The sequence below is a fragment of the Lipophrys pholis genome (genome assembly GCF_963383615.2).
Source record: "Lipophrys pholis genome assembly, chromosome: 7".
NCBI classification, from domain to species: Eukaryota; Metazoa; Chordata; class Actinopteri; order Blenniiformes; family Blenniidae; genus Lipophrys; species Lipophrys pholis.
In genome coordinates this window covers 26,464,320-26,489,048 of record NC_137638.1, presented here as the reverse complement: position 1 = coordinate 26,489,048, position 24,729 = coordinate 26,464,320, and the positions used below count along the sequence as shown (strand labels likewise).

Genomic DNA, 24,729 nt, shown 5'->3' with positions numbered 1-24,729 from the left:
CACGACGTTATCCCGACGGAGGTGCAAGGGACGCCTCGCCAGCGCTCTCCAATTACGCGCATATTTGGATGTGTGTAACCTGCGCTCGGCTCCTGCCCAGTGGTTTGAGATGAAGCGTTTCGCAGCTGCACCACATCAGAGCTGCCGACAATTCAGCTCTAGGGTAGGGGGGGGAGGTTGAGTGGTTTTTATGAATGATCCGCCTGGGGGGTGGGGAAGTGCTATAAGGACACCTGACTCATCTCTCGAGGGGAAAAAAAAACAACTTTTGCATCAAAACAATAAAATAAACAAAGTCGCACAATCCAAAAAGGTTTGCTCCTGAAGTGTTTGCTTGTCAGAGGCGCATCACATGATGAACACAACGGACTGTTTGGAGAGTTGCGCTGCTTAAACCGCACCTCTCCGTGACGCATCACTTAAACGTAGATAGTCATACAAGCACATGAACATGAAGTGGATTTAAGCAGCACAAACTAGAAAAATCATGAATTGTCTGGCTGCGTTTCCTGCGTACATTTATTATTATTATTATTATTATTATTATTATTATTATTATTATTATTAGAGTTGTTGTTGTTGAATATCAGCACCATAATGGCACACCATCTTCCCCACTGTTGATATTATCTATTATGTTCAGAAAAAGATGGTTTAAAACCCATGGGAGAGACTCGTATTTTAAAACACTTGCACAACCCTAATAAAGAAATACTCCTGTTTTGCTCACATGCCTCTTAAATTAGAAAAAGAGACGGAAATAAACCTCATGGCATTTTGCCAGTGTCATCAACAAGCACAAAATAGCCAACAAAGAGCACATTTTCTTTTGACATCGGGGGACAGGCTGCTTTTTTACTGTTAGTGCTTTTCTTGGTTATCATGATGGCCGCTTGAATTCAAGCACTGAAGATAAATCAAAAGAGAAACTCCAGCACAGTTGGAGATGTTCAGAGACCTTGAGGACATATGTAAATGCTTCCCAGGACTTCAGCTGCTTGCATCAAGGTCCAGGCAGCAACAGCTGTGGTGCGTTTGTCCCCTCTGGCTCTGAGGGGGCCCAGAGCTGATTCCTACAAATCCCCCATAGACTCTTGTAGTGGCCACACACACACACACACACACACACACACACACACACACACACACACACACACACACACACACACACACACACCATCCCAAGCAAACCACCACTGCTGTTGCCTTTTACTCACCATTACCTAATACCCAGCCTGAATGACAGGTCGGTAATGATTGTCACATCATATTACTGCCAGTGACCATTGGCAGTTTCTGCTAGTCATCCTGCTGTCAGGGAAATTTGGCCCATTTAGACTGAGGATATTACCCGTGCGTAGGTGTCAGCGGATAAGGGTCAGGTTTCCAGGGTGGAAAGCCTGTGAGGCAAACACTCGGAGCTTATGCAAAACTATCTGTCAGTGTGTCGCTGCCTCTTTCAGCCCCTCTAAAGGTCTGGTATAAAAGGGTTAGAAACATGTATGGATTACACCTAGAAATGGCAAGTAGGTGAGAGAAGGCGCATTCAGCCTTTAAATGCATCCTGTGAAAATGGACAATTGTTGTCAATTTGCTCTTTCAAGTTGTTTTGTGAATTTATAAGGTCATTTTCCATGCATCTTGATCCACTTTCCACCAGGAAATCTGTCCAACTTGTACAAGGCATAAGGCATCAAGAACACTATTGATTGAAGTTGTTGTTTGATTAAGCAAAATAACTGTGACCAGGTTAAATAAAAAAACAAAACAAAACATCAGTGTAATCTGAATGTACAGGAAGTGCATGGAAAAATGTCTTTTCATCTTTCTGGCTTGTAAGATCCACAGCAGCCTGTTTGAATGCTGAGTTACTAATAAATAAACCCCATGTGTGCTTGTGACTTTTGCTGCTTCCTTTTTATTCGGGATGTCAAAAATATAATGCAAAATATGAGTGTAGCTTTTTCCATGAATCATTCAATGCTGGATTCAGCGGTTTCTTTTTCACCTGCAACATTTTTCACCAAGGTTTCAACCACAAACTGCCGACGTGGCAGGTAGTGTCATTTAACTGACTTGTTAGAGTCCGGCTGTGCCTCTTTCATGAAGTGGAATAATGTCATCTGTCAGTCACTAGAAGTCCTGCCTCAGATGTAGATTATGACTGAGTGCACACAGGTGGAGACTGTCCGTCTTTATGGGCTGGAGGAAGACAGATGTCGTTTGCTTGGTTTTCTTGGTGGAAATTTGAAAGATTGCCGATTGAGGCGAGGCTGGCGAATCTATTGTTCTAGCATCCTAAAAACCATGCGAGAAGAAGAAAAGCCAAATAAACCCAGAGAAAATGCTGCTGTACAACATACGATGTCATTAGGTCCATTCAGTCAATCAATCAAACTCTTCTTATGAGGCACTTTTCATAAAGATGAAGCTCAAAGTGCAAACTGGATCCTCCAGATATTATGACTGTAGTTTACAGCATCGCAGCCTTACAATAGATGTTGTTGCATTTAAGTCTTTGACCTTTTCTCTCACCTGCAGGGAGATTGAACATTCTTCCTAAGCTCTGGTAATTAGGAAAAGATGAGCCAGTCGGGGGAACTGAATCCTCAGGTGATGCACATGTAAATGTATGTGTGGGTGATTCTCTGTCTCTGTGTGTTTTCCTCGCGGTGAGCTGGAAGCCTGTCAGAATGAGGTTAAAGTAGATTTAGATGATGGATGAGTGCTCATGTCGTTGAGGACAGTCTACATCTGAAGCCTTGTGGTTTATTTATGTTATTTTAGACTCTATTCATCTTACTATCACAATATTTATAAACTTCTTTTTTATTTAAATTACAACCCTGAACAGAAACAAGCCAAAAGAAGATTCTTAGCCATCTCATGTCTGCTGTTGTGTTCTGAAACACTGTGAACAAAGTGCCTCCAATTGTTGGTCAGTTCAAAAAATTTATAAAAAAAATACCAGCAACAGGGAGTACAAGTACAAATTCACAAACACGTCAAACTTCTCCGGGCTGAGACGTCTCAGCAGGTATTCAATTACTGACTACCACCCCCGTGAATCTGCCCAAATTAGAATGAAATAAAAGCACATCCTACTGCTCTTGTTGTACTCGAGCTCTTCATGTTGGCATTTTGCCGCAGAGCTGTTCAGAACCACAGCGAACAAATGACAGCATTTCAACCGCTCCCTCCTGGGGTCGCCACCGTGGTGATGATCAGATCATCTCAGCATCAAACGTGAAGTGGCAAAAACATTTACACCAACCTGAACCCTGAAGTTAAGGGTGGAGGATCGTACCCATGAAGTGACCTGTGAGCAGTGGGATGTCAAACTTTCAGGCACAAGCTTGTACTTCGGTAACGTGGAACCACCCTCATACTTAAAGGTTCCCCATGTTTTTAATATTGATTCTGAATGTTGTAACTGTGGCGTACGTCAGACTCCTCTGACATTTGGCTACTCACACAGGATTCACTGAAAAGAGAATATGTTCAACCTTTTACTAAGAGGATAAAGTCACAAAAGTAAAAGAAGAAGATACTATCAGAATGCGTGATTTATTTATTTATTTATTTGTTTATTTAGTAGGAGAAAGAGTCAACTTACCAGATTTGCATCTATTTTATGTTTTATAGCGCAAAGGTTTCATATAAATAGAGTTCATTCTCAGTGACTTTATGTAATAAATAATAGAATGTAATTGATGTATCTTATGCATAACGCAGTGTTTTATTTGCCACAAACGTTTCTATGCAAACCTCGAATTTGTATGTTTTCACTTGTTTTACTGATACTGGGATTAAATTTGTAATAGAAGCACCACCAGGTACTGTTGGAGTTTTTTTAAAGGCAAAATGACAAATCACATCAGTGTCTATGTAAATATATATGTCATGTTTGATGTTTAATATTTTTTCATTATTTACACAAATTCTATGAATATTTAAAGCGGCTGCTATTTCGTTGTTTGGCAAAATTTAGTTTTCATGTATTCTGTGATTGTTGATAAATCCTCATTGTTAGTTTGAAAGCAGCAGACATAAACAAGGAAATCACCAAATGTTGTCACTCGTTCAATAAAGGGGAAGTGCAGAGGGGAAGTGGATCTACTCATCGAGGACCAACCACGTTTCTTCTCTCTGATGCAGTTACCATAATCTGTCAATAGATGGCAATGGATTCCTTGAAAAAATAAAAGTTAAAAAAACTAATCTGTTTGCCCTTAGTGTGTGTGTGTGTGTGTGTCCCCCACTTTGAAAAGAAAAAAAGTTGGAAATAAAGACCAGCAGACTGGTTTCTTTATGTAACAGTGATTAATTTATTCCCGAAGAGTTCATGTCGGAGCAAAATGCCATCACCTCAAACCCTCAGGGAGCCTTTTCTCATTATTTCAAATGAGTTTAGGACTAATTGCCAACACACCTGACCAATGACCTGAAAAACAAAGCTCTACGGGCTCTTTTATACGTTTTGGACTGTTGAACTGCCTCCGCTGACGTTCTTTATCGCAGCTTTCTTGTTCATATAACTGCTCTACGTGGATGTCAGCGGCTGACCTTGGGTATGTGGTGAAGCATCGTCTCATTCATCTTTGTACGATTATTATCTTTGTAATTGTGCCGGCTTGAATTTAAAAAAAAAAGAAAAATGTCTGAAGCTGAGAAGTTTGACAAACACACAATTCATACGAATATTATGACTCACGAATTTGACTCAAACTTAACCAACTCAACAGAAAGTGTGGGGTTGTAGCACGCTTTGCATTCATCAAATTAAATTCATCAACCCAGGGTTTCTTTTTGTTTTGTTTTATTTTGTTGTGGGGTTGCTGTTGTTTTTAAAAAGAGGACAAACGACTTCTCTCTTTGGACTATCTATTGGGATTTTGTATTCGCTTGTACAAGGACTATTTCTGTTCAGAAATTCACAGTCGTCAAGCTGTTAGTCTGCAACTAACCTCCCAGAAACGTCTGATTTGTGTTTAACAGGTTTTGAAGGTGGCTAAGAAGGAAATCTAGTATGGTTGGTCAACTCGATGGGGAGAGGCCGTGGTTTAGACTTCCCTTGTTGGTCCAATATTCCCTGATGAAGCTCTTTTACTGCTCCTACTTCTAGTCCATAATTTCCTTTTCCATTATATGCCGGTGTGGTAACCTTAGCATCAAGGACAAGAACACCCTCGGGAGGATTGTGAAAGAAGACTCTAAAGTAGCTGGGTGTGTTTTAACAGTCTTGAGGACATTTTTAATACACAAGTTAAAGGGAAAGCTCAGTTTATTCTTATGGATGCTACTCATCCTCTCGATCAGGAGAAGCTCCCGTCCGGCCTTCGTGTGGCAGTAACACAGGGATCAAAAGACAGGTTGTTTCCTGCTGTATTTTATTTAATGTATCCCGTCTTGATGCTTCTGAATGAGCGACTGTTTGCACTTAACAACATCTGTTTGGAGGACCAAGATTGCTGCTAATGCCCATGTCTAGTTCATGTTACTGTGTATTTCCTGTGTTTTTACATTCTTGTAACTGCGACACAACAAATCACCCTCCAAGGGACAATTAAAGTTGATCTTCCCCCTGTCTCCGGTTTTACGCCATTTCTTCTTCTATGGCGTATAGTGTGTGTGTGTGTGTGTGTGTGTGCGTGTGTGTGTGTGTGTGTGTGTGTGTGTGTGTGTGTGTGTGTGTGTGTGTGTGTGTGTGTGTGTGTGTGTGTGTGTGTGTGTGTGTGCGTGTCCTATCTCCTTTCTGCCTTGTTGTGTTCTCTCTGTAAAAGTGAGCTGAAATGATTGTGTTGTATGTTATAGCGATTAATATATAGCGATTAATATATATATATATATATATATATATATATATATATATATATATATATATATATATATATATATATATATATATATATATATATATATATATATATATATATATATATATATATATATATATATATATATATATATATATATATATAAAACAATGAAAGTCGAAATGAAGTTGTTTGTACCTTCTTGCTGCCTTAAACAACAGGCGTCTGTCTGTCTAACCTTAAGATTTTACTTTATTTATTTTCTTTTTTGCAGCTTTCTTAATCGCTTAAAGATTTTGATTCTTTATCTGCTTGTTTTAATGTATTTCCTTTATTATATTGTAAAGCATTGAATTATCTTGTTTGAAAAAACGAGTTTGCTTTGCCATCCAAAGAATCATTGGACGATAAAAAAAGATTGACAGGTGATTTAGCCAATGGTTGCAGCTGACGACATTTAATTACCCAATCAGAGCGCAGCTGACAGATGCCGGCCTGGACCGGTTTGAAAATCTTCAGGTCTGTCAGTGGGAGTCGAGTTGCACTGTTTACGTGCTCAATTCTACTTTTGTGAATACGTGCGGAGGATTTCCGTCAGGTACATATGAGTTATTTTATTATAACTTTAACTGTAGGTATTTTAATCACAATGTTGGGTTTTATGGGATTTCTTTTTTGTCGCCAGCTGTCTTGAATTGCTCGTGGCACGTGCGCCACTAGGCTAGCTAGCACGTGTTAGTTACTGCCAATGCTAAAGGACCGCGGACTAAAGTAAGTTTTTTTGTTTTGTCTTGTTTTTTGTAAAATAAATAAGTATTAATTTGTGTCTTCGAGCGTCAGCTGGCGATATTTACTCCTCGAGAAGTGGAGAAACAGTATGTATTGGATATTCCTTTGGTTTTCAAACTTGAGTAAGTTGAGAAATTGAATGCAGTGTTTCATATAGGTTTAATAAATGTGTTTTTTGTGTAATAGGACTAAATAGCATATTAATGAACTTTGTCTTTACAATGGGGATAAATTAGGTTGTCAAAATTATTCTGGGATATCTCCCTGACTTGAATAAGTTCACTATGCACCACGTTTTAATGGAAAAATAACGCATTTACTCATATATGCCATGTCAGTTGTAATTTTGAAGCGTTTTATATCCATGGAATTTGGGAGTGATGGCATCATAAAGTAAAGTTGCTGTCATAAAATCGACCTTTTCCCATCTGTGTTCGACTACTTTTGCTTGGCGGCAAGCTCAGGTCCCGGATGTTTCGCGCAACAACTGAATTTGAATGAAGAGAAGTGAAACTGAAAAGTTAGAATTAATTAGGCAGCTGAATTTTTACACATAGACAGCTTAAACTGGATAAAACTTGTTAGTCTTGTCATTAAGTATAAGAGGTTTTCTCTACCTCTGTTACTATTATAGATTCACTTCAGAGTTTCTCAGGGATATGCCCCTTTACCCTGCTACAAACTGGATTTTGTATTTGTGTCATATTTGTATTAAATTCATTTGCACATTATTGAATTTGCTTCTCACTCTCCTTGTCAGCTGATATCCTCTAAATTGATCAGATGGATCCAAGGAAACCCCCTGACTCCGGCGATATGACGAACATCCCCTGGTTGGGACGTGGAAGAGGACTCCAACCTAAAGATTTGGCTGCAGGTAGAGGACTGCTGCTCTCGACAGAAAGCCCTACTGGTGGACAAGGTTTTTCCACTATGAGTGGTCACCCGCATGGACGGGGAATAGCATTTCCCATGACCGCTGAACCTGTTGTTGGGCGAGCCAGAGGTCTAGTGGCACCACATGATCAGCCGGTTGTTGGCCGAGCACGAGGCCTGCTGCTCTCTCTATCTGAACCACAGATGGGTGTATCCAGAGGTGCGAGCCTGTCCAGACCAGAGCCTCAAGTCGGACTTGCACCGACACTTGAAACTGAAAAACCAGGCCCGATTGGAGACACCCCTCCTGTGACAAAAAAAGAGGTGTGGCCTACACATCTTTTCTTTAGGCTTTTTTTCTACACAAGTTATGCTTTGCTAAATGTCATTGTCTCGCATTGGAAGCTGTAAATAAATTTGATTTCCTCTCTACAGGTTGCCTTGCCAGCACAGGGTCCAACATCGCTGGTGTCAATGTTCAGAGGAGTTGGTTTTGAGCCATTGACCTCATGGGGGAGAGGAGCACCACCTGTTGGTCAGTGACTTGCTCATTCTGCAAATAAATACACACAATAAGTTCTTTGTAGATGGTGATTATGCAGCCTGTGTCGCACACACACACACACACACACACACATACACACACACACACACACACACACACACACACACACACACACACACAAGTTGCAGTGAAATTTACCTGATGTTTAACTACTGTCCTGAATCTATCTTTTTTTTTTTTTCTTGCAAGAGCCACATCAATCATAGTCAACTGTCCAGTTCTAAATGACACATTTCATGTAATTGGAGAAAAATGTGCCAATTTGATGTGATGATTTTATTACAGGTCGAGGACCTACGAGTGAGATGAAACTTCCAGGTGCTCCAGTGAGTGCAGCCAGCAGCCCAGAGAGTGTCGCCCAGCCTGGAGACACGATGACTAAAGGCAGCAGGTAAGGAGTCAGTGGTGGTGAGCACGGTTTGTTGGAGGTTCCAGTAATTCCATACATATGCAACAATACAGGAATAAGATGCGATTCACAAAGTACTGTGTCCCAATAGATAATGAATTTAAATTTAGCTTTTTAGCTAAAGTAGAAGTTGTCCTGCAAATAATTGCTTATCATAGGCTGACTATTGTGTATTGAACAATGTCAGGAATGTGCCGTCATAAAATAACAGCAAATATCAAATTTTAATAGTGCTGCAGAATTCTAAGACGTTTTACATAAAAATGCGTTGTTGTACCCTGACATCTTTAGGTTGGCGTATTCGGAAAGTTCAAGCATTATGAGTGTCTGCAAAAAGTTAAAAAGCCAAAGCAAATGAAGTAGTTATGCTGTGGGCCTGGGTGGAGATCTGAGGGTTGCAGGAATTTAAACAATCTGTATTTCATCATAAAATCCTTCACTGCAAAGCTGTCTGTATCTTGAAATAAATTTTTTCCTCTTTTTACTTTCTCAGCTTAGTATTTGCATAAATCACTTTATAAACTAATTGCAAGTAAAAGTATATTTTCTCCTGTTGATGAATAAACATATCCATTCTCATGGTTGCGTTTCACCTGTCAACAGTGTTCATGGCCAAGCCTCTCCACTGCTCATGGGCCGGGGAAGAGGAGCGCCGTCACAGCCTGCAGTAGGAAGAGCGCTTCCTTTGCTCTCCTCTCTGCCTCCAGGTCAACTTGGTGCTACTTCTTCAACACTTGGGCCCCAAGCAGCCCTGCACCCTCCTCCTCCTCAAGCAGGTAGTGAATCTTGTCGGTTTGTGAAATGATTCCAACCTCATCCAGGTTAAAAGTAATATTTCAGTCTAAATATCCGAGATGTTTAGCTTAACTTCTAAAAAGGTACGTTTGAAATTCAGTTGTCGTTTAGCATAAAAGGCAATTTCGTTAGAAAGTAGTTCAGAACTCCTAACAATTTTTTCTACATGTGAATTCTGTAAAGGACCTGTGCCCACCTCTCCAGAACCACTTGAGCCTTCTACAGGTGAGCCTTTAAAGAAGGAGCTGACGATGGAGGCGATCAGGTAAGCATGCTGTTTCTCTTTTGCATTTATCTCTTGACACACACCAGTAGGTACTCATCATCCATTAGTTTTGTTTTGCTGTTTGAGCTCTAACTGGCTGAATAGACTCCGCAGAAGGTGAGAGACTTCTATACGTCGCAGTTTATAGCCAAGTTGCTTCCTATTATGCATATTATTTTTATACATCAGCCTTTCCATAACATAATGTATTTTTTCTTTGCTGTTTGGGAAACCAAGCCAAGTAATATGTTTACTATTTATTGAGTCTATGGTGCAGTGTTGTTGCAGGCCATGCCTCTGTTATACACTGAGTTATGGTGTTTACCTCCAGTCTGTCCTTCACCTCACCTTCACAGTTTTGGCTCTTTGGTTGAGGGTTTTTGTTTGTTTGGGTTTTTTTGTCTCGTCACAGTGAGCCAACACAAAAAACTGGGACGACAGGAGCTCCAATAACTCTTGGATCGAACCATATCCCGGTCCATTTCAGAAATAAAGCAGTCTATCAGTACCATGTTACATTTTGGTAAGTACCATTTAATGTTTTTCTTCTCTGTGTAGCAGCAGTTCAGTGACGAAGGCTGATTCACATTTCAAAAAGAGACGTATCACTGCGGCCTATTTTTCCGTGATGCAAAACTGTGTCAAATGTTAAAGATTTCTCAGTTTGAACTGAAACGGAGAACAAAAACAAGCTGGAATTACTGCGGAGCGCCAAAGTCAATAAAACCCCTGAAGGAAACATTTTGTGAGTTTTATCAGTTGAAGGAAAAAAGTGGTGAAGCAGCATTGTGAAAGCTTTGAATGTGGTGTTCTGATTTTATTTTCAGCCCTCCGGTAGAGTCCATGTCTATGCGGTTTGGCATGATGAAAGAACACCGGCCCACTACCGGGGAAGTGGTGGCTTTTGATGGCTCCATGCTGTACTTGCCCGTGAAACTGAAAGATGTGGGTATCACTCATGCTGTTGATGAGCTTTGGTATGGCAACGATGCAAGAACGGATTCTGCAATTCAGTCACAATTTTTTTACAGAAATGTTTCTATGAAGTTAACTTGTAACCTGCTTACTTGTTTTATAGTTCAGAGTAGACGTAAGCATGTCCTAGTTTAATTTGATGCTGATTTATCTTCTGTGCTTCTGTTGATGGCGTAAAGGTGGTCATGCTCCAGAGTGTGAGATTGACTGACAAGGAGAATATCCAGATCAAAATCCAGATGACAAAAATTTTGCCGCCCAACTCCGACCTTTGCCTCCCTTTCTACAATGTGGTGCTCAGGAGGTAAATCTTAAAAACACATTTTATGCATAACTGTCCGTATTGCAGGACATCTGCGGTGACATTTCCTGTGATGTTCTCTGCGTTTGTCTCACACTGGAAATCTGTCATTTACAATGTCAGACATACTTTACACAATGATTCCCCCAACACACAACATTAATCAGGACAAATCAACTTGTCAGGGTTATAGAATATTTCCATGTTTCGTCTTTGCAGATGTTAAGGCCACAAACTTAATGAGTGGTGTGTTTGTGTGAACCTGCAATCCATCGGATATTAGCAACGGGTGGAACAAATACAAAATAAAGGTTGACACTGCCAGATGGCGGCAGATGCCCAGTTAATTCCTTATTTATTTGATGCCATGTGTGGTTGCACACTCAAAGTAATACGTGGCCATTCTATACAAAACGTGTCCCACAAGTGACTGAACAATATTCAGCAAGTGTATTTTTGACTGGCAAGACAAGCTGCACATACAGTCGAGCAACGAAGCTCCCATGTTAAACCTCATGTTTCACATCATTTTACATATACCTGGTGACAATAATCATAAAGTAGAAAGATTAAAAATCAAGAATGGGAATCTAAAGATGCTCTTTTTGTGAAATGCCATTGGTTGGGAATAGGAGTCCTGTGTGTTTAATATAAAATGTACACGCAGCCGTGATGTGCTTTATTGGTGCTCTCACAATGACGTAGAGACAAATAGATCGTCTTGACTCCATGTCATAGGAGGCCGAGTGCTTCGGAACAGAGGCCGTCTTACATTTAGTTTGGTGAAAACCTACGGTTCCCACACAACAACTCTCAAATGGTTTGTGCTACAATGTGGAGTTTCACATCTTACTGACAAACACGATAACAAACATGGCAGGCATGAGCTGATGTAGAAATATTATTTGAGAAGTTATGATGTTAAACTGTATTAACACTATTTCAGGGAATATTTTCAGTCAGTTTTTCTGTGTAGCGGCAGTGAGAAAGTTAGGCTTTTGTTTTCTTGAATTTAACTCTTGAGATGGAGGTGGAAATGTTCACGTTAATGTTAAAAATATTCTAAAGCGGTTCAAAGCTTGACATGCGCTTACTACTTGCGGTACTGCTTTCTTTGTATTCATTGGTCTTGTCATTTCACCGCCCTGATTTTCCCATTTAATTGATCATATTGAGTAACTTCAATAATTTGGCGTTGTGTCTTCAGGATAATGAAAATCCTCGGACTCAAGCTGGTGGGACGGAATCACTACAGTCCAGAAAATGCAGTCATTCTTGGAAAACATCGGTTAGTAATCAGTTGTATTTTATTATTGAACCGAGGCAATTCTGCCTCATCTGATCTCCTTTTGTTTTGTTTTTAATTACTACAGGCTTCAAGTGTGGCCAGGTTACGAGACCTGTATAAAGCGTACGGATGGAGGTCTCTTCCTGTTAGTGGCAGTCACCCACAAAATCCTGCGAAACGATTCTGTACTGGATGTTATGTAAGTTTACTCATCTGCATGTTTTCCACTTTATGAACTGTTGGTCCATCTTTATGTTCAAGGGAAATATTTGTTTTGATCCAACACCATTGAAAATAGTTTAACCTGAACGCTGAGCCTGGACTAAATCTGCTCTCTTATTGCTGTTGTTGGACGTATAGTACTTTAACAAGTGCATCTTGAAATAGGCTTCTTTCTTTTTCCCCTCAATATGGGTACTTGGACATTCTCATAAAAGTTTAAACCTTGTCTATACCGTTACCTGCATGGAGATGTTTAAATGTCATCTTCTATTACATAACCATACATACTTCATATCAGGTTCTCAGAGGGGACGTTTTTATTGTCTCTGTCCTCTGAGACAGGACTGTAAATAACCTCAACTGCAATACTCATTTTCTCTGGGGATGTGGTTGAATATTGAGGTAAACTAGAGGGCAACAACTGTACAAATGCAACAGGCTCGCAGAGGCTATGGATTATTTATTATCGTGCCCCAGCTATTCCATATATTTTCCTTAAAAGGCCAGAAGATGGCGGAGGACAGTTGTGTCTAAATAAAGTGGAGCAATGTAATTTCGTGTCCCGTCTGCCAGGAACGTGTTGTACAAGCAGAGCAGGGAGAACTTCCAAGACGAATGCACCAAAGAGCTGGTCGGCTCCATCGTCATCACGCGCTACAACAACCGTACCTACCGCATCGACGCCATTGAGTGGAACAAGTCACCCACGGACACGTTTACGTTGATGGATGGCTCCAAGACCACCTTTGTTGACTACTACAGGTGAAGTGACACTGAAGACAAACTCACCAAAGCAGTGCAGCATGCCAAAAGGCCATTTGTGCAATTAAATGTAAATCTTAAGCTCAGACCACGTCTCTAAATATGTGACTGACGCTAATATAGTTATATAATAGGATTATTTTATGACATTGTATGCTCTTTGACATTTTAACAGCAAGAACTATGGGATTTCAATCAAAGAGATGGAACAGCCTTTGCTCATGCACAGGCCAAAGGAGAGATCCAAGCCTGGGGGGAAGGTGAGATTCTGTTTTGCACAAGTTGTTTGTTCATATAATTTAAAGGTGAATTCTTGCCTTTGAATGCCACCTTGTGGCTACAAGCAGTCTCACATTCTGGAATACTTTAAAGGCTTGATGTCCTTTTTAAATAGGGTGAAGAAAATCTAGAATGTATATTTTGCAGGCCTGAATTTAACAGTATTTCCCAAAGAAAATGCTAACACTTAATTGTGGCAGTATTTATTGTTAAAACACAAGCAATATGTATCTGTGTGATTTATTGATGGTTTGATTTGTTGCAGCAACTCATCACGGGGGAGATCCTTTTAGTGCCCGAGCTTTCCTTCATGACGGGGATTCCTGAGAAAATGAGGAACGACAACAGATTCATGAAGGTAAATTTGATGAGTTGGTGAAAAGTTTCCATTTTTTAGCCCCTTTGAATAGGTGCAAGAACTTAATTAGTCCTGTGTAACTACAGGTTTAATTTGTGTAAATTAAAAAAAATAAATTGTAAAACCAACACATGCTCGATGATGCAACGCTATCACAGCAACACACAACAAAGGCTGCACATTTTACACATTGAATTACACTCATACATTCTGTGTTTATATATAGAGAAAGGTGATCAATAATGTTTTGGTATTGTCATGCATATTGCAAGATCACATTAGTATCCAAAACTCATTTTTGGTCGAATGTCTTTTTATAAACTGCAGGATGTGACTGGACACATCAATGTGACCAGCGAGCAGCACATCCACTCAATAAATCAGCTGCTGAAGAACATCAAAAGCAGCTCAGAGAGTGTGAAGGAGCTGAACCAATGGGGGCTGGAAATTGGCTCAGAAATTGTGAAGGTAAGAACGTGCATCATTGGCCAAAGAAACTCTTCATTGTTTTTATTTTTGTTTTTTTTGTTTTTTACAATTGATTGATTGGCTTCTGTACAGGATCCTGAACTGCATTGAGAATCTATATTTAAAAAATAATCTATATTTAAGCCCGTATTTATCACCTGTTTAAGAGGAAACCTTTTTTTGTTACACGGTTCAGAAAACGTCCAAGGTGGTTCATAGGAGCCCCAACAATTTGCATAGCTCCCCCCCCCCCACCTCACAGGCTAGAAGTAAACGTACTAAGATCCACATGGTGTGTCTTTACACAGTGTCCCAGCCTGTGACAGAAAGTATGATGTCTAGATTTATTTTTTAATTGGACTTTCCCTGCAACTGAAGACATGAACCTGCATGTATGTGTCCACCATTTAGCACCGGACTGCTTCTCTAACTCACTTGAATACAGTTCAGCACCGCCGTCTTCACTTCAGTCAACTTTACATCCAGTGTGATGCTTTTAAGATATTCACTCATTTACGTTTTGTCAGTTCTCGCTGACTTGACATCATGCTCTCCTTTTTGTAACATCAACCCATCAGCTGATCAGTCTAATTCAAACTGAACCAGGTTTGGACTCCTCCCAGTTCAGTTTCTTGCCCACGGACAAATGAAAGGAAGCACCTTGCCTGCTTTCAGACTGTTCAGTTGTCTGACGGGTTGAACTCCCAAACAAACATGTTAACATGTCAGAATATCTATAAGGACACTCCTGCTCCATGCAGCCCTTTTCCTGCACATATCAGGACGCCTGTCAGCCTCTTTGTGAGCAGTTTTGTGATTCAGGGCAACGTGCAGAAGAAGTTATGTTCTGTCATGTGAGACATGCAGAATGTCAGAGATGGACTCTTCTCATTTCATCAATCTTTCATCTGAACCTGCATAAATTAATAATTGTCACTCATGTGTCACCCTTCTTGTTTACAAATAGAATAAAAGATTACAGGAATTTGATCGACATTTCCTCTTTGATTCCGGGGGTCTTGATGTTGTTTTGTGGTGGTTGTTTTTTTTTTTTTTTTTTTTTAAGACCGCAAACTGCAGCTACTCGGTGTAGTTTGACTTCAGTCTAGACCACAGTGAAGATAGCCCGTTACGCGGCATTAATAGATGTTTTAATTCTTAATATTCTCAGAGTAACTGCTCCTTCAGTTATCTAAACTGCGCTGCAGGATTTCTCCATGTGTGATTGGTCAGACGCTGCGAACTCCGCCCCTTTCACGTAAACGTGCAGCTCTGGGTTTTTTTTGTAGATTTAAAAAATATATATAAATTTGGGAGCCTACTACAATATAATGCTTACTTTCAGACATACTGCACTTATATACGTGTACTTCTGTCGCTCACAATAGACCCCCCCCCCCACACACACACACACACACAAAATGCAGAAAATCAAACACAAACTTTGAACATATTGGGAAAGATGGTCTGTCACCAAAAAGCAAATAGAAAAAGAACGGTCTATCCAGGAGTTTTTAGATGAAGTATAAGTGGTACAAGACTAATTGTTAGGCTCCGTATCTCTTTGGGCCTTGAGGCTCGATGCGCCTGGTCAAACCTCAAATTGCCGTCGCGTGAGGTTTTCAGCAGGTTATCCAGGAAGCCAACCATGTCGGTGCCCTCTTTATCTTCGGGAATACCATAATTCCAACTATCTCGCCGCTCTCGACCCTCCTGGTCAATCGGCGTCGCTTCCAGGCTAGCCTGCCACTGTGTTAGCCGCTTGTCTAGCGTTCATATTGCTTGAAGCACGGCCTCAGATTCATCAATTCTCCCTTCCACCGCATCCAGTCTGTCATTTGCTCGCTTTAACTCTTGCTTAATGTCGGACAGTTGTGCTTTGTCTCTTCTGAATTCCCGAAATTCGTTAAATACTTGGCAGGCTAGCCTCAAAGCTAGCTTCCTCACGTGGGTGCGAGTCTGGAGAGCGACTTGGGCTCTGCCTCGAGTGTCTGGGTCATCTTCGGTTAATACACTTCTAGTAGTAACCCCTTTCCTCATTCTTTTGTGAAATGTCCACCAGGATTGACAAAAAAAACGTTTTTTGGGGGGGGGGGTTAGTTGATAAAACCTTCAGGGAGCTTGAAAATTAGGCTTCCATCCTCTTTGCTCCGAACCGGCTACATACATAGTTTACCACCTGGTATGGAGTGAATGAATATGAAATTCCTAAGAGGAAAGGAATAGGAGTGCGTGGAGCTGGGCTTTATTAAGAAAAAAACAGTTAAAGGTTTTCATGTTGAAGAAATTTCTACGTTTCCATTCTATTTCCATGTTGTTTGATATATTTGTTAAAGTTTACATATTGAAAAATTAATGTTAAATTGAATTTGAGATCTTATTATTGAACAAAATACCATTTATTACCACATAAACACACAAAAGTACCAAAAACTGGTACCGTGAAGTACCAGGTATCAGTACCGTACCAGTCCAAATGTGAAAGGTACCCATCTCTTCTGTTTCTTTCTTTCAATTGATGGATATGCATATGTTGGTTAAAATGGATCAGAGAACTGCCAAGAAATTCAAGCACAATTCAAAGCATTTTAATGCTGCTATCTATCCGAAAGAGATCCAGTGGGCTTTGAAATAGATTGGTAGACAAGTGTGTGTATTGTAAACATGTTGTGTGTGTTGCAGGTTAAAGGTAGAACGCTGCCTGTTGAAACCATCTGTCTGCAGTCTTCAACCTTTGCTTCTAGCAGCAATGCATCTTGGTCCAGGGAGGTTGTGAACGACGCTTCAATCAGTTCTGTAAGTATGTCGACTGCAGTGATTATAATCACAGTTTTACTGAGTTGATTAAGTTGGTCAATGAGCAACAACATGGATCAACCCGGGGCATTTTGTGAAAGGGGAGTAATGCTGATCAGCATGTGTTCAGATTTTGAAAGTTTTCTTTAAGGCGACACTTGTTACATTTCCTGCTTTAGTGAAAGTCCATGATCTTGTGTGTTGTCTCGGTTTGATTCTTTAATCACTGACTCGTGTGGCTTCTAGATCCCCTTGAACACCTGGGCCATCTTTTACCCTCCCCGCTGTGCAGAACATGCCGATGAGTTGGTTGCCACCTTTAGCAAGGTGGGCAAGCCCATCGGGGTCCGACTGGCGCGGCCCAATCGGGTGGTGTTGAAGGATGATCGGACCGACACTTACATCAATTCCATCCAATCTCATCTCACCAGTGAGGTAAAAAGGAGAAATGTAGTTGAAAACAGGAACATAATTGTTCCAGTATATCATGTGAATTTGAAAGTGCTTTTTTTCATTACCCATTGCAGCCCTGGGTGTCCTCATGAAGTGTTAATAACACGCTTTGACCCAAATCTTCAAAAGATTGAGCCCGACTGTGTCATTTTACCCTGACAACACAGGCTCTTCTGAGTATATCTCCTTCAATGGAAATTATAATCTGTCTGCCACACCCTCCTCCTTTAGTTGGTATGAAGATGCAAGTAAAATCCCCACAGCATATAAACAATGGTGCATCAACAATTCACTTCAGTATGGATGCTGTGCCAAATGTTCACCAGAGGATTCAGGACATCAAAAAATGGATTTGTGCTTTTCAGCTGTCAACAACAAAGAAGTCAGCCAGACAGCAGGCGCAAGTTGTTTGTTTTGGGGCGGGGGGGGGGGGGGGGGTGTTAAGGTCAATGATGCTGATTCCAGCTAACTAGGGCTGAGGACGGGGTAGAGCGCTCACCTTTCCATTATCATTATTGATTTAATGTACCATTACCTTTTAGTAGCATCTTTTCAGCAGTATTAAGTATTGCTGAATTGCTTATGTATTGATAGTCTACACATCTTTACAGGCTTATGCACTCAAGGGCATACATGCATATATTTGAAAATAAACTACTTGAGTAAAGAAGAAAAATGATATTGCCTCCTATTTCTTATAGTAAAATGTGTGGCTAAACTTTGTGTGCTCTGACTCACCATACAGTTTGCTGTCATTTCTTTCTCTATTTTTACCTCTAATGGTGGTTGCCTGAGTAACAAGACCATGAAATGACTGACAGCAGTTCCTGGCTGGTTGCCCGAGGAAACCTGGACAACTCATAGCTGTGAAAGTTTTTACATGCTGCAGCCGATTTAGTGCAAACTGCTCTGACACCACTGATGGTGATTAAAATATTCAGAGTTGGGTCCATCTTCTGCTGTTTTACAAAATTCTATAATACAGTTAAAAAAAAAAAAAAAAACTTACATTTCGAGTTTTATTCATTTGAAAAAGCACACATGGTTCGTTTTTTTCCTTGTGTAAATCAAGTTTCTCCTGCCTCAGGTTTCTTTCCTCTGTTTACAGCCCAAGTTGCAGCTTGTTGTTTGCATCTTGGTTGGAAACCGGGAAGATCTCTACAGCGCCATCAAGAAGCTGTGTTGTGTGAAACATCCTATCCCGTCCCAGGTTTTTATCCTCCTAACGCTATACCTTTTGAGTTTTGTTTTGATTTTTTTAAGAGTTTTTGCATCTAGATGAATTTGTTATTTCTTTATCTTTAGGCAATCAATATCAACACAATTAGCCAGAAACAGAAGCTGAGAGGCATTGCTCAAAAGGTGCTCATGCAGATGAACAGCAAACTGGGAGGAGAGCTGTGGACTGTCAATGTTCCACTCGTGAGTATTACGAATTACAAAAATATATTGTACTCATCGATGCCTTCCATTTTGAGTATAAAAAATAAAATTAAATAATTGAACCATTGATGACAAATGGAATGTCTTAAGTTTTTCAGATTCTGATGCCGGACAGAGAAACACTTGTTTTTAGAGAAACGTGTATGATTGTAATCCTGCTCCGCTTGAACAGAAAAACTTGATGGTGATTGGAGTTGATGTCCACCACAACCCCAGCAAGACCCGCCATTCCGTCATGGGGTTTGTTGCCAGTGTGAACAGGTGAACATTTCATTCAATTACACTTCAGATAGACTTGTGCTTTTCTCTGCATTTAATATACAAGAATGTAATGGTTTTCTGTTGACATTGTTTCTGTGCAGTTTATGTTCTGTCAACAGATATAATGTACTGAATATGCTTATTATCTGAAAAAATATTTGGAACAAGAGAATGACTATCTTTCTCCTGATTTTTTTATTATATATTTTTTGTCTTCTCCAGGGCACTGACTCGCTGGTACTCCAGGGTAACTTTCCAGAGACCCAACGAGGAACTGATCAGTGGCTTCAGGGTTTGTTTTCTCGCGGCGCTGCAGAAGTACTTTGAGGTAATAAATTCCCCAAATGCCCCTTGAAGGGTCCGGAATTAGTTTTTTTATATTAAGAGATTTCTAAATGAAGGGGGTGTCCAACATGAGCTGCCTTTTTCTTTTGTTGTTGTTGCGTGTTTTGGTGTTTTGCAAAAAAAAAAAACGTTGATTTCAGGAAAAATGGGCAATAAAAACAAAACAAAAGATTCTTAGACTTGAGCAATTTGGGATCTTCAAAGAAGAGCTGGAGGAAATTTTTGTATGTAATAGAAATGATCTCAAAGAAAAGATGGGGAGAAATACTTTGTGTTAATTATGAAGTAGATTCTAAAGTCATGAGTTTTATAATGAGAAATTATTTAGTGATTATAATCAAAGACTTTTTGTAAAACTCAACAGACTGAAATGCAAACAAAGCACTAACTAGACGCTTGTTTTGTTTTTTCAACTTTTTGTCAACTTTTGTAAAGTTATTAAAATCTGGTGTCAAACCCATAATGAGGCTTCTAAGTTCAGCAGTAATAACGTCACAATTATTTTTTCATTGTACTAATCAGTTTATATTAACCAATTAAACTGAACCCGTTTGGATGCTGTGACGTGTTTCTTAAAGTGAGACCATGAAGTGATAAAAAGTAAAGTAACGTGTTCTTTAGTCATGTCGAGTCACTCCAGCCTGAAACCATCAAAGCGTCTTTAACCTCCATAGCAAAGCTTCTTCAGAATGAAATTGTCCTGCTGAAATGGCCCTTAACTTGAAACAAGACTCTTTTTTCCTCTGCGCCTGGTTTTAAGGCACACGGCCTGCATGTGAATCACCTTTTCCAGAAATGCTTAAGTCTGATGCATTTCTTGATCTAATCAACATGCAGGTGAACCACAACCTGCCGGACAAGATTGTGGTGTATCGGGATGGTGTGTCGGACTCCCAGCTGAAGGCTGTGGAGCAGTACGAGATCCCGCAGCTGATCACCTGCTTCAACACTTTTCCCAACTACGAGCCCAAACTCGCCTTCATCGTGGTCCAGAAGCGCATCAACACCGTGCTGTACTTCTCTGCAGGAAACGGCCTTGGCACTCCTCCACCTGGAACGGTGTTGGATCATACCCTCACCAATAAAAACTGGTTAGTTGTCGGGGCGGGGGGAGGGGGGCACATGTAATTTGTTATTCTTAGACAGGCCATCTTGTGGTGATGCACGGGGAGGTACAAGTCGGCTAACAGTTGAATAGTTTCTCAATCCCTAGCCAGCCACTAGTGGGGGCTACAGAGCCATCAGAGCAGCCTAGATAGTCTGCAGTTATACTTCAGACTGCAGTTATACTTCAGACTGCAGTTATACTTCAGACTGCAGTTATACTACATCCCGGTGGGAAGTTGAAGCGACGTTGTCATGTAATTCTAGTGCAGTTCTTCACCACATTGATTGATTTAAACAAGGCATTATATAAACTGTCAGTAAAAGAAACTGGTAGAATTCAACTCTCCACCCTGGAATGTTGTCCTTCACTGAACACTTTCATCCAGACACTGACCTGATAAGATGCGCTTTCATTTTAACTTTGAAGTTCCATCCTGAAGACTCGGTGAACCTGGATACTTTTTTCAGATTAGTTGAGCAGCTTTGATTAAAGTTTTTGATCCGCCGATGGCAAAATGAGTCGCTGGGTAAATTCCAGTAAATGGTGAGTGAGGCTCAGCCTCTCTAACAGAGAACGTTTGTGCCGTTTTATTTGCACGTCTCCTCAGCAGTTCACGTCCACCGGTGCAACTCTGCCTGTTAAGAAAGATGCATTTTTAAGTTTTCACTGTGAGAAGGATGGCTTCAGACAGGCAACCTCTTCCCTGGCTGCACAGTTGAAAAGAAATGGAGTTTACGTAAAGGTTTTAATCTAAATCTAATGAACCAGATCAGAAATGGATGGTATTCTCTTTCTTTTCAATCAAACTTAAGATGACAAGATGTTACCTTAGTTTTCTGTGCACATCAGCAGTAGTAAACATAAGGAGGCTGCTGTTGATATTTTAAAGTTTGTTCAGCTGAACTTCCTGTGTGTATTTCTTTTCCTCTGTGCAGGGTGGACTTCTACATGGTGGCTCACCACATTCCTCGAGGCTGTGCATTTCCCACACACTACATCACTTTGTACAACACCGCAAACTTCTCGCCGGACCACTTGCAACGGTGCACAACTCATTTTTATTTATTTATCCTGAATCACATGCTATGAATCTTTACATAACGGCTTGTAAGTTATTTGCTCATGTCTATAAGGAGCATCTTGTTTTAGTTGCGATCGACTGGAAATACCATCAAAATCATGAAGCGACCTGGTTTAACTTTTACTATTCATGATCAATATAAGTACTGGGCAATGATTGGACTTGGAGCATAATAATGCAATTAAAACATTTAATGATGACTTTAAAGGTAATGTATTTTGCATTTCTTCATCAACAAAAGTGCAGTATAATTTGATTTATCGACAAATACAGTGTCTTTAAATCAGTTAAAGTATTTCTCTGAAATGTCAATTTGAAAATTAATAGAATCCCAAAAGACCCAAGTTATTTGCCAACTGCAGCATTAGTGTCTTATTTACTTTAATATGGCAGAACAAGTTACCTCAGGCTGCAGAAGCATAAATGTAAGCCTAAATTGTTCTGAGTTTAAAGAGATATATTTTCCTGGAAATGCATCTAAAAATAACAAAAGTGAGGTTATCTGATGGGGTCTGATGTCCAGCTCTTGATGCGTTCTCTCAGGTGCATCACGAGCTTGAGAAGCCAGCTACAGATGCTGGATGTTTTTATAAACATACAAAAAACAGCAGATTTGGTCAGATTAAAAAGCTTTTTTCTAGACCTGTTAATCCATAGTGAAAACAGATGGCGACATCAGTGGACCAGTTATTTATTATTATGACTGTTTATTTTTTTTAACAAATCAACAATGTTTGGGAAGAATAGTCATTAATAGTCTTTATTACGTGCCAAGTCAATGATTCTAGGCCCGTGTGTATATATATATATATATTTATTTATTCATTTTTATGAAGAACCTACAGAACATTCTTTATTTTATTATTCTGATTATTTTGAATGTCATAAGACGAGTACTTTGAGGAAAAAGTTGAATGTTGTTATTTCTGGTTTCCAGTTTGCTTCTGTGTTTAGTTTAGTTTATTTTTTTGTGCCCCATTAAAATGGAGCAGCTTTCTATGATCACCTCCAGCTCCCTCCAGGACATTACTTTATTAGTACCCATGGGTAAACTTGTGTTACAGGTTTTGTGATTTCTTGGCACGTCATAACAAATAAAGACACACAATAAACCAAACAAGCAGATAATAATAATAATAATAACAATTGGTCGAGTGAGGCAAGACAGACAAGACAAGAGCTGAATGTTCCGCTAAATAACATTCCGATAACGTAACATTGTTGATTTTCTTCCGTGCCAGGTTGACGTTCAAGATGTGCCACTTGTACTGGAACTGGCCGGGAACTGTTCGTGTCCCGGCACCTTGCAAGTACGCTCATAAACTGGCCTACCTGGCGGGCCAGTACCTGCACTCGGAGCCGGCCATCCAGCTCTCAGAGAAACTCTTCTTTCTGTGAGCTCCACTCCAGACGACACAAGGAGGCTGTTTGGCCTTTTTGTTATGTGAACGTTCCAAACAATGTCGTCTCCCTCCCCCACCCACCCCCAACCCCGAAATAGAAATAGAAGTTTGTCAGCTTTTGCTTTGCTTAAAAAGATCGTTTGATATGCTGCTTTAAAAAAAAAAAAACTAACTTAACACACAAGCTTAAACTGTTATTGCCTCTTGCACGTTGCCAGTGTGGCGCTTTAAGTTTGTATTCGGTGACACAAGTGAATCCCAGAAGTGTATTTCTGCATTTAGTGTCATCAAAGTTCATTTTAATTGTTCTTGACAAATCCTTTGTTTAAATGCATACGTTTAAAAAAACTTCAACTAGAATAAATACAGACCCTTTTGTAATGCTCTCTATTGCCTTAGTTTCATTTTGTAAGCTTATGAAGTTTCAGAGAATCGACACACGTTGTTATAGTCGATGGTTCCTATGAAAGGTGGAAGATCTGAATAAGAAAAACACACTTCCAAGAAGGAACTTCCCCGGGGACAGTATTTGTGAATCTACAGGTGTTCAGGACTCATTCTAAGTTTCATTTTGAATCTGGCAGGTCTTAACTTTGTGTGCAAGTCTGTATTTGGTTTCTGCCAGCGATGGTGACAGAATGTTCTGACCACTAAATGGACCCAGCAGCTCCACAGGGGATCCACACCCATGACATGATGAACAGGCAGCTTAAAGGCTCCAGTGGCGATGAAGAAGAGGAATTCCCTGACATACGTTTTGGAGGAGCAGCATATGAAACTGGGTGGCTCGTTTTTGGGCAAGAAGACCAGACTGCTTCACAAAGGATGTGATTTATATTTGGTGGTTCAGTTAATGGAACTGCATTCTGTAATCACTAGAGATTATATTGTGGCGCTATAATCTCTGTTTGCCAAAAGAGAGAAACTTCACCCAGCCAAGTTTCAAATTTAAATAATAGTTCATTGTGTGTGTGTTGCTGTGCTGTAGTTTTCAGTTCTGCTCAGCCATTGATATTTGTTTGACTCGATTGACTGACGGGGCGTCGGAAACCTGACGCTGACGTCTTCGTACACCTCTTCTGTCAAGTGCAATGAAAAGGACCTGAAACTGCCATGCGGCAGACAAGTACAAGGAAAACTCCCAACAAATAAACAATTCAGGCTTCCTCTCGTGTGCTTCCTACTTAAACTTCCAACCTCAACCCTGTTTTATTTATTTTTGTTGTACTAGATTACTATAGGCTGCACAATATCTAATGAAGTTGCCATCAAGTGTGAGTCATTACTAAAGGTGAATCGTATTTTACCTTGAGTTTTTAATGCCATTTCTTGTTATTAAAGTTTATAAATCACCGGACAAGTCCATCTTGGCTGTCCCTGAAAAGAGCCAGCTTTTCTTGATTTGCCCCAGATACCCGGTGGCTTATGTTGCTGGAACTGCCTCATTCATTGAGCAATAAAAGCTTTAATGTAGGCTAAAAAGAAAAAGCCAGAAAACTGAAACAATCATGAAGGATGATGATGCCAGTAGTTTGTTTCACACTCTGGCAGAATCCAGAAAAGCCACAAGGAAATAAAGCTACAAGTAAGAGTCAATTCAACCCACATACTGACTTTATTACAGTTTTTCTTGCACCTTTTGGCCAAACTTTGATGGGTAGAACTATCTTC

At 40.1% G+C, this 24,729-nt stretch overlaps 1 protein-coding gene across 1 annotated transcript; it reads left to right on the top strand.

The window, feature by feature from the left end:
* Positions 1–7,685: 7,685 nt before the first annotated feature.
* Positions 7,686–24,224, top strand: piwil2 (piwi-like RNA-mediated gene silencing 2; the record flags this gene model as incomplete). The annotated part of the gene is made up of 23 exons (XM_080466589.1): positions 7,686–7,730; positions 7,917–8,016; positions 8,332–8,437; positions 9,059–9,231; positions 9,455–9,515; positions 9,928–10,038; positions 10,343–10,460; positions 10,670–10,794; positions 11,999–12,079; positions 12,165–12,278; positions 12,875–13,063; positions 13,239–13,323; positions 13,608–13,700; positions 14,028–14,168; positions 16,851–16,964; positions 17,211–17,399; positions 18,526–18,627; positions 18,723–18,839; positions 19,033–19,121; positions 19,344–19,449; positions 20,304–20,557; positions 21,510–21,617; positions 22,897–24,224. The coding sequence occupies 23 exons, from the start codon at positions 7,686–7,688 to the stop codon at positions 23,051–23,053; spliced, it is 2,778 nt and encodes a 925-aa protein (XP_080322715.1). The 3' UTR covers positions 23,054–24,224.
* Positions 24,225–24,729: the final 505 nt, after the last annotated feature.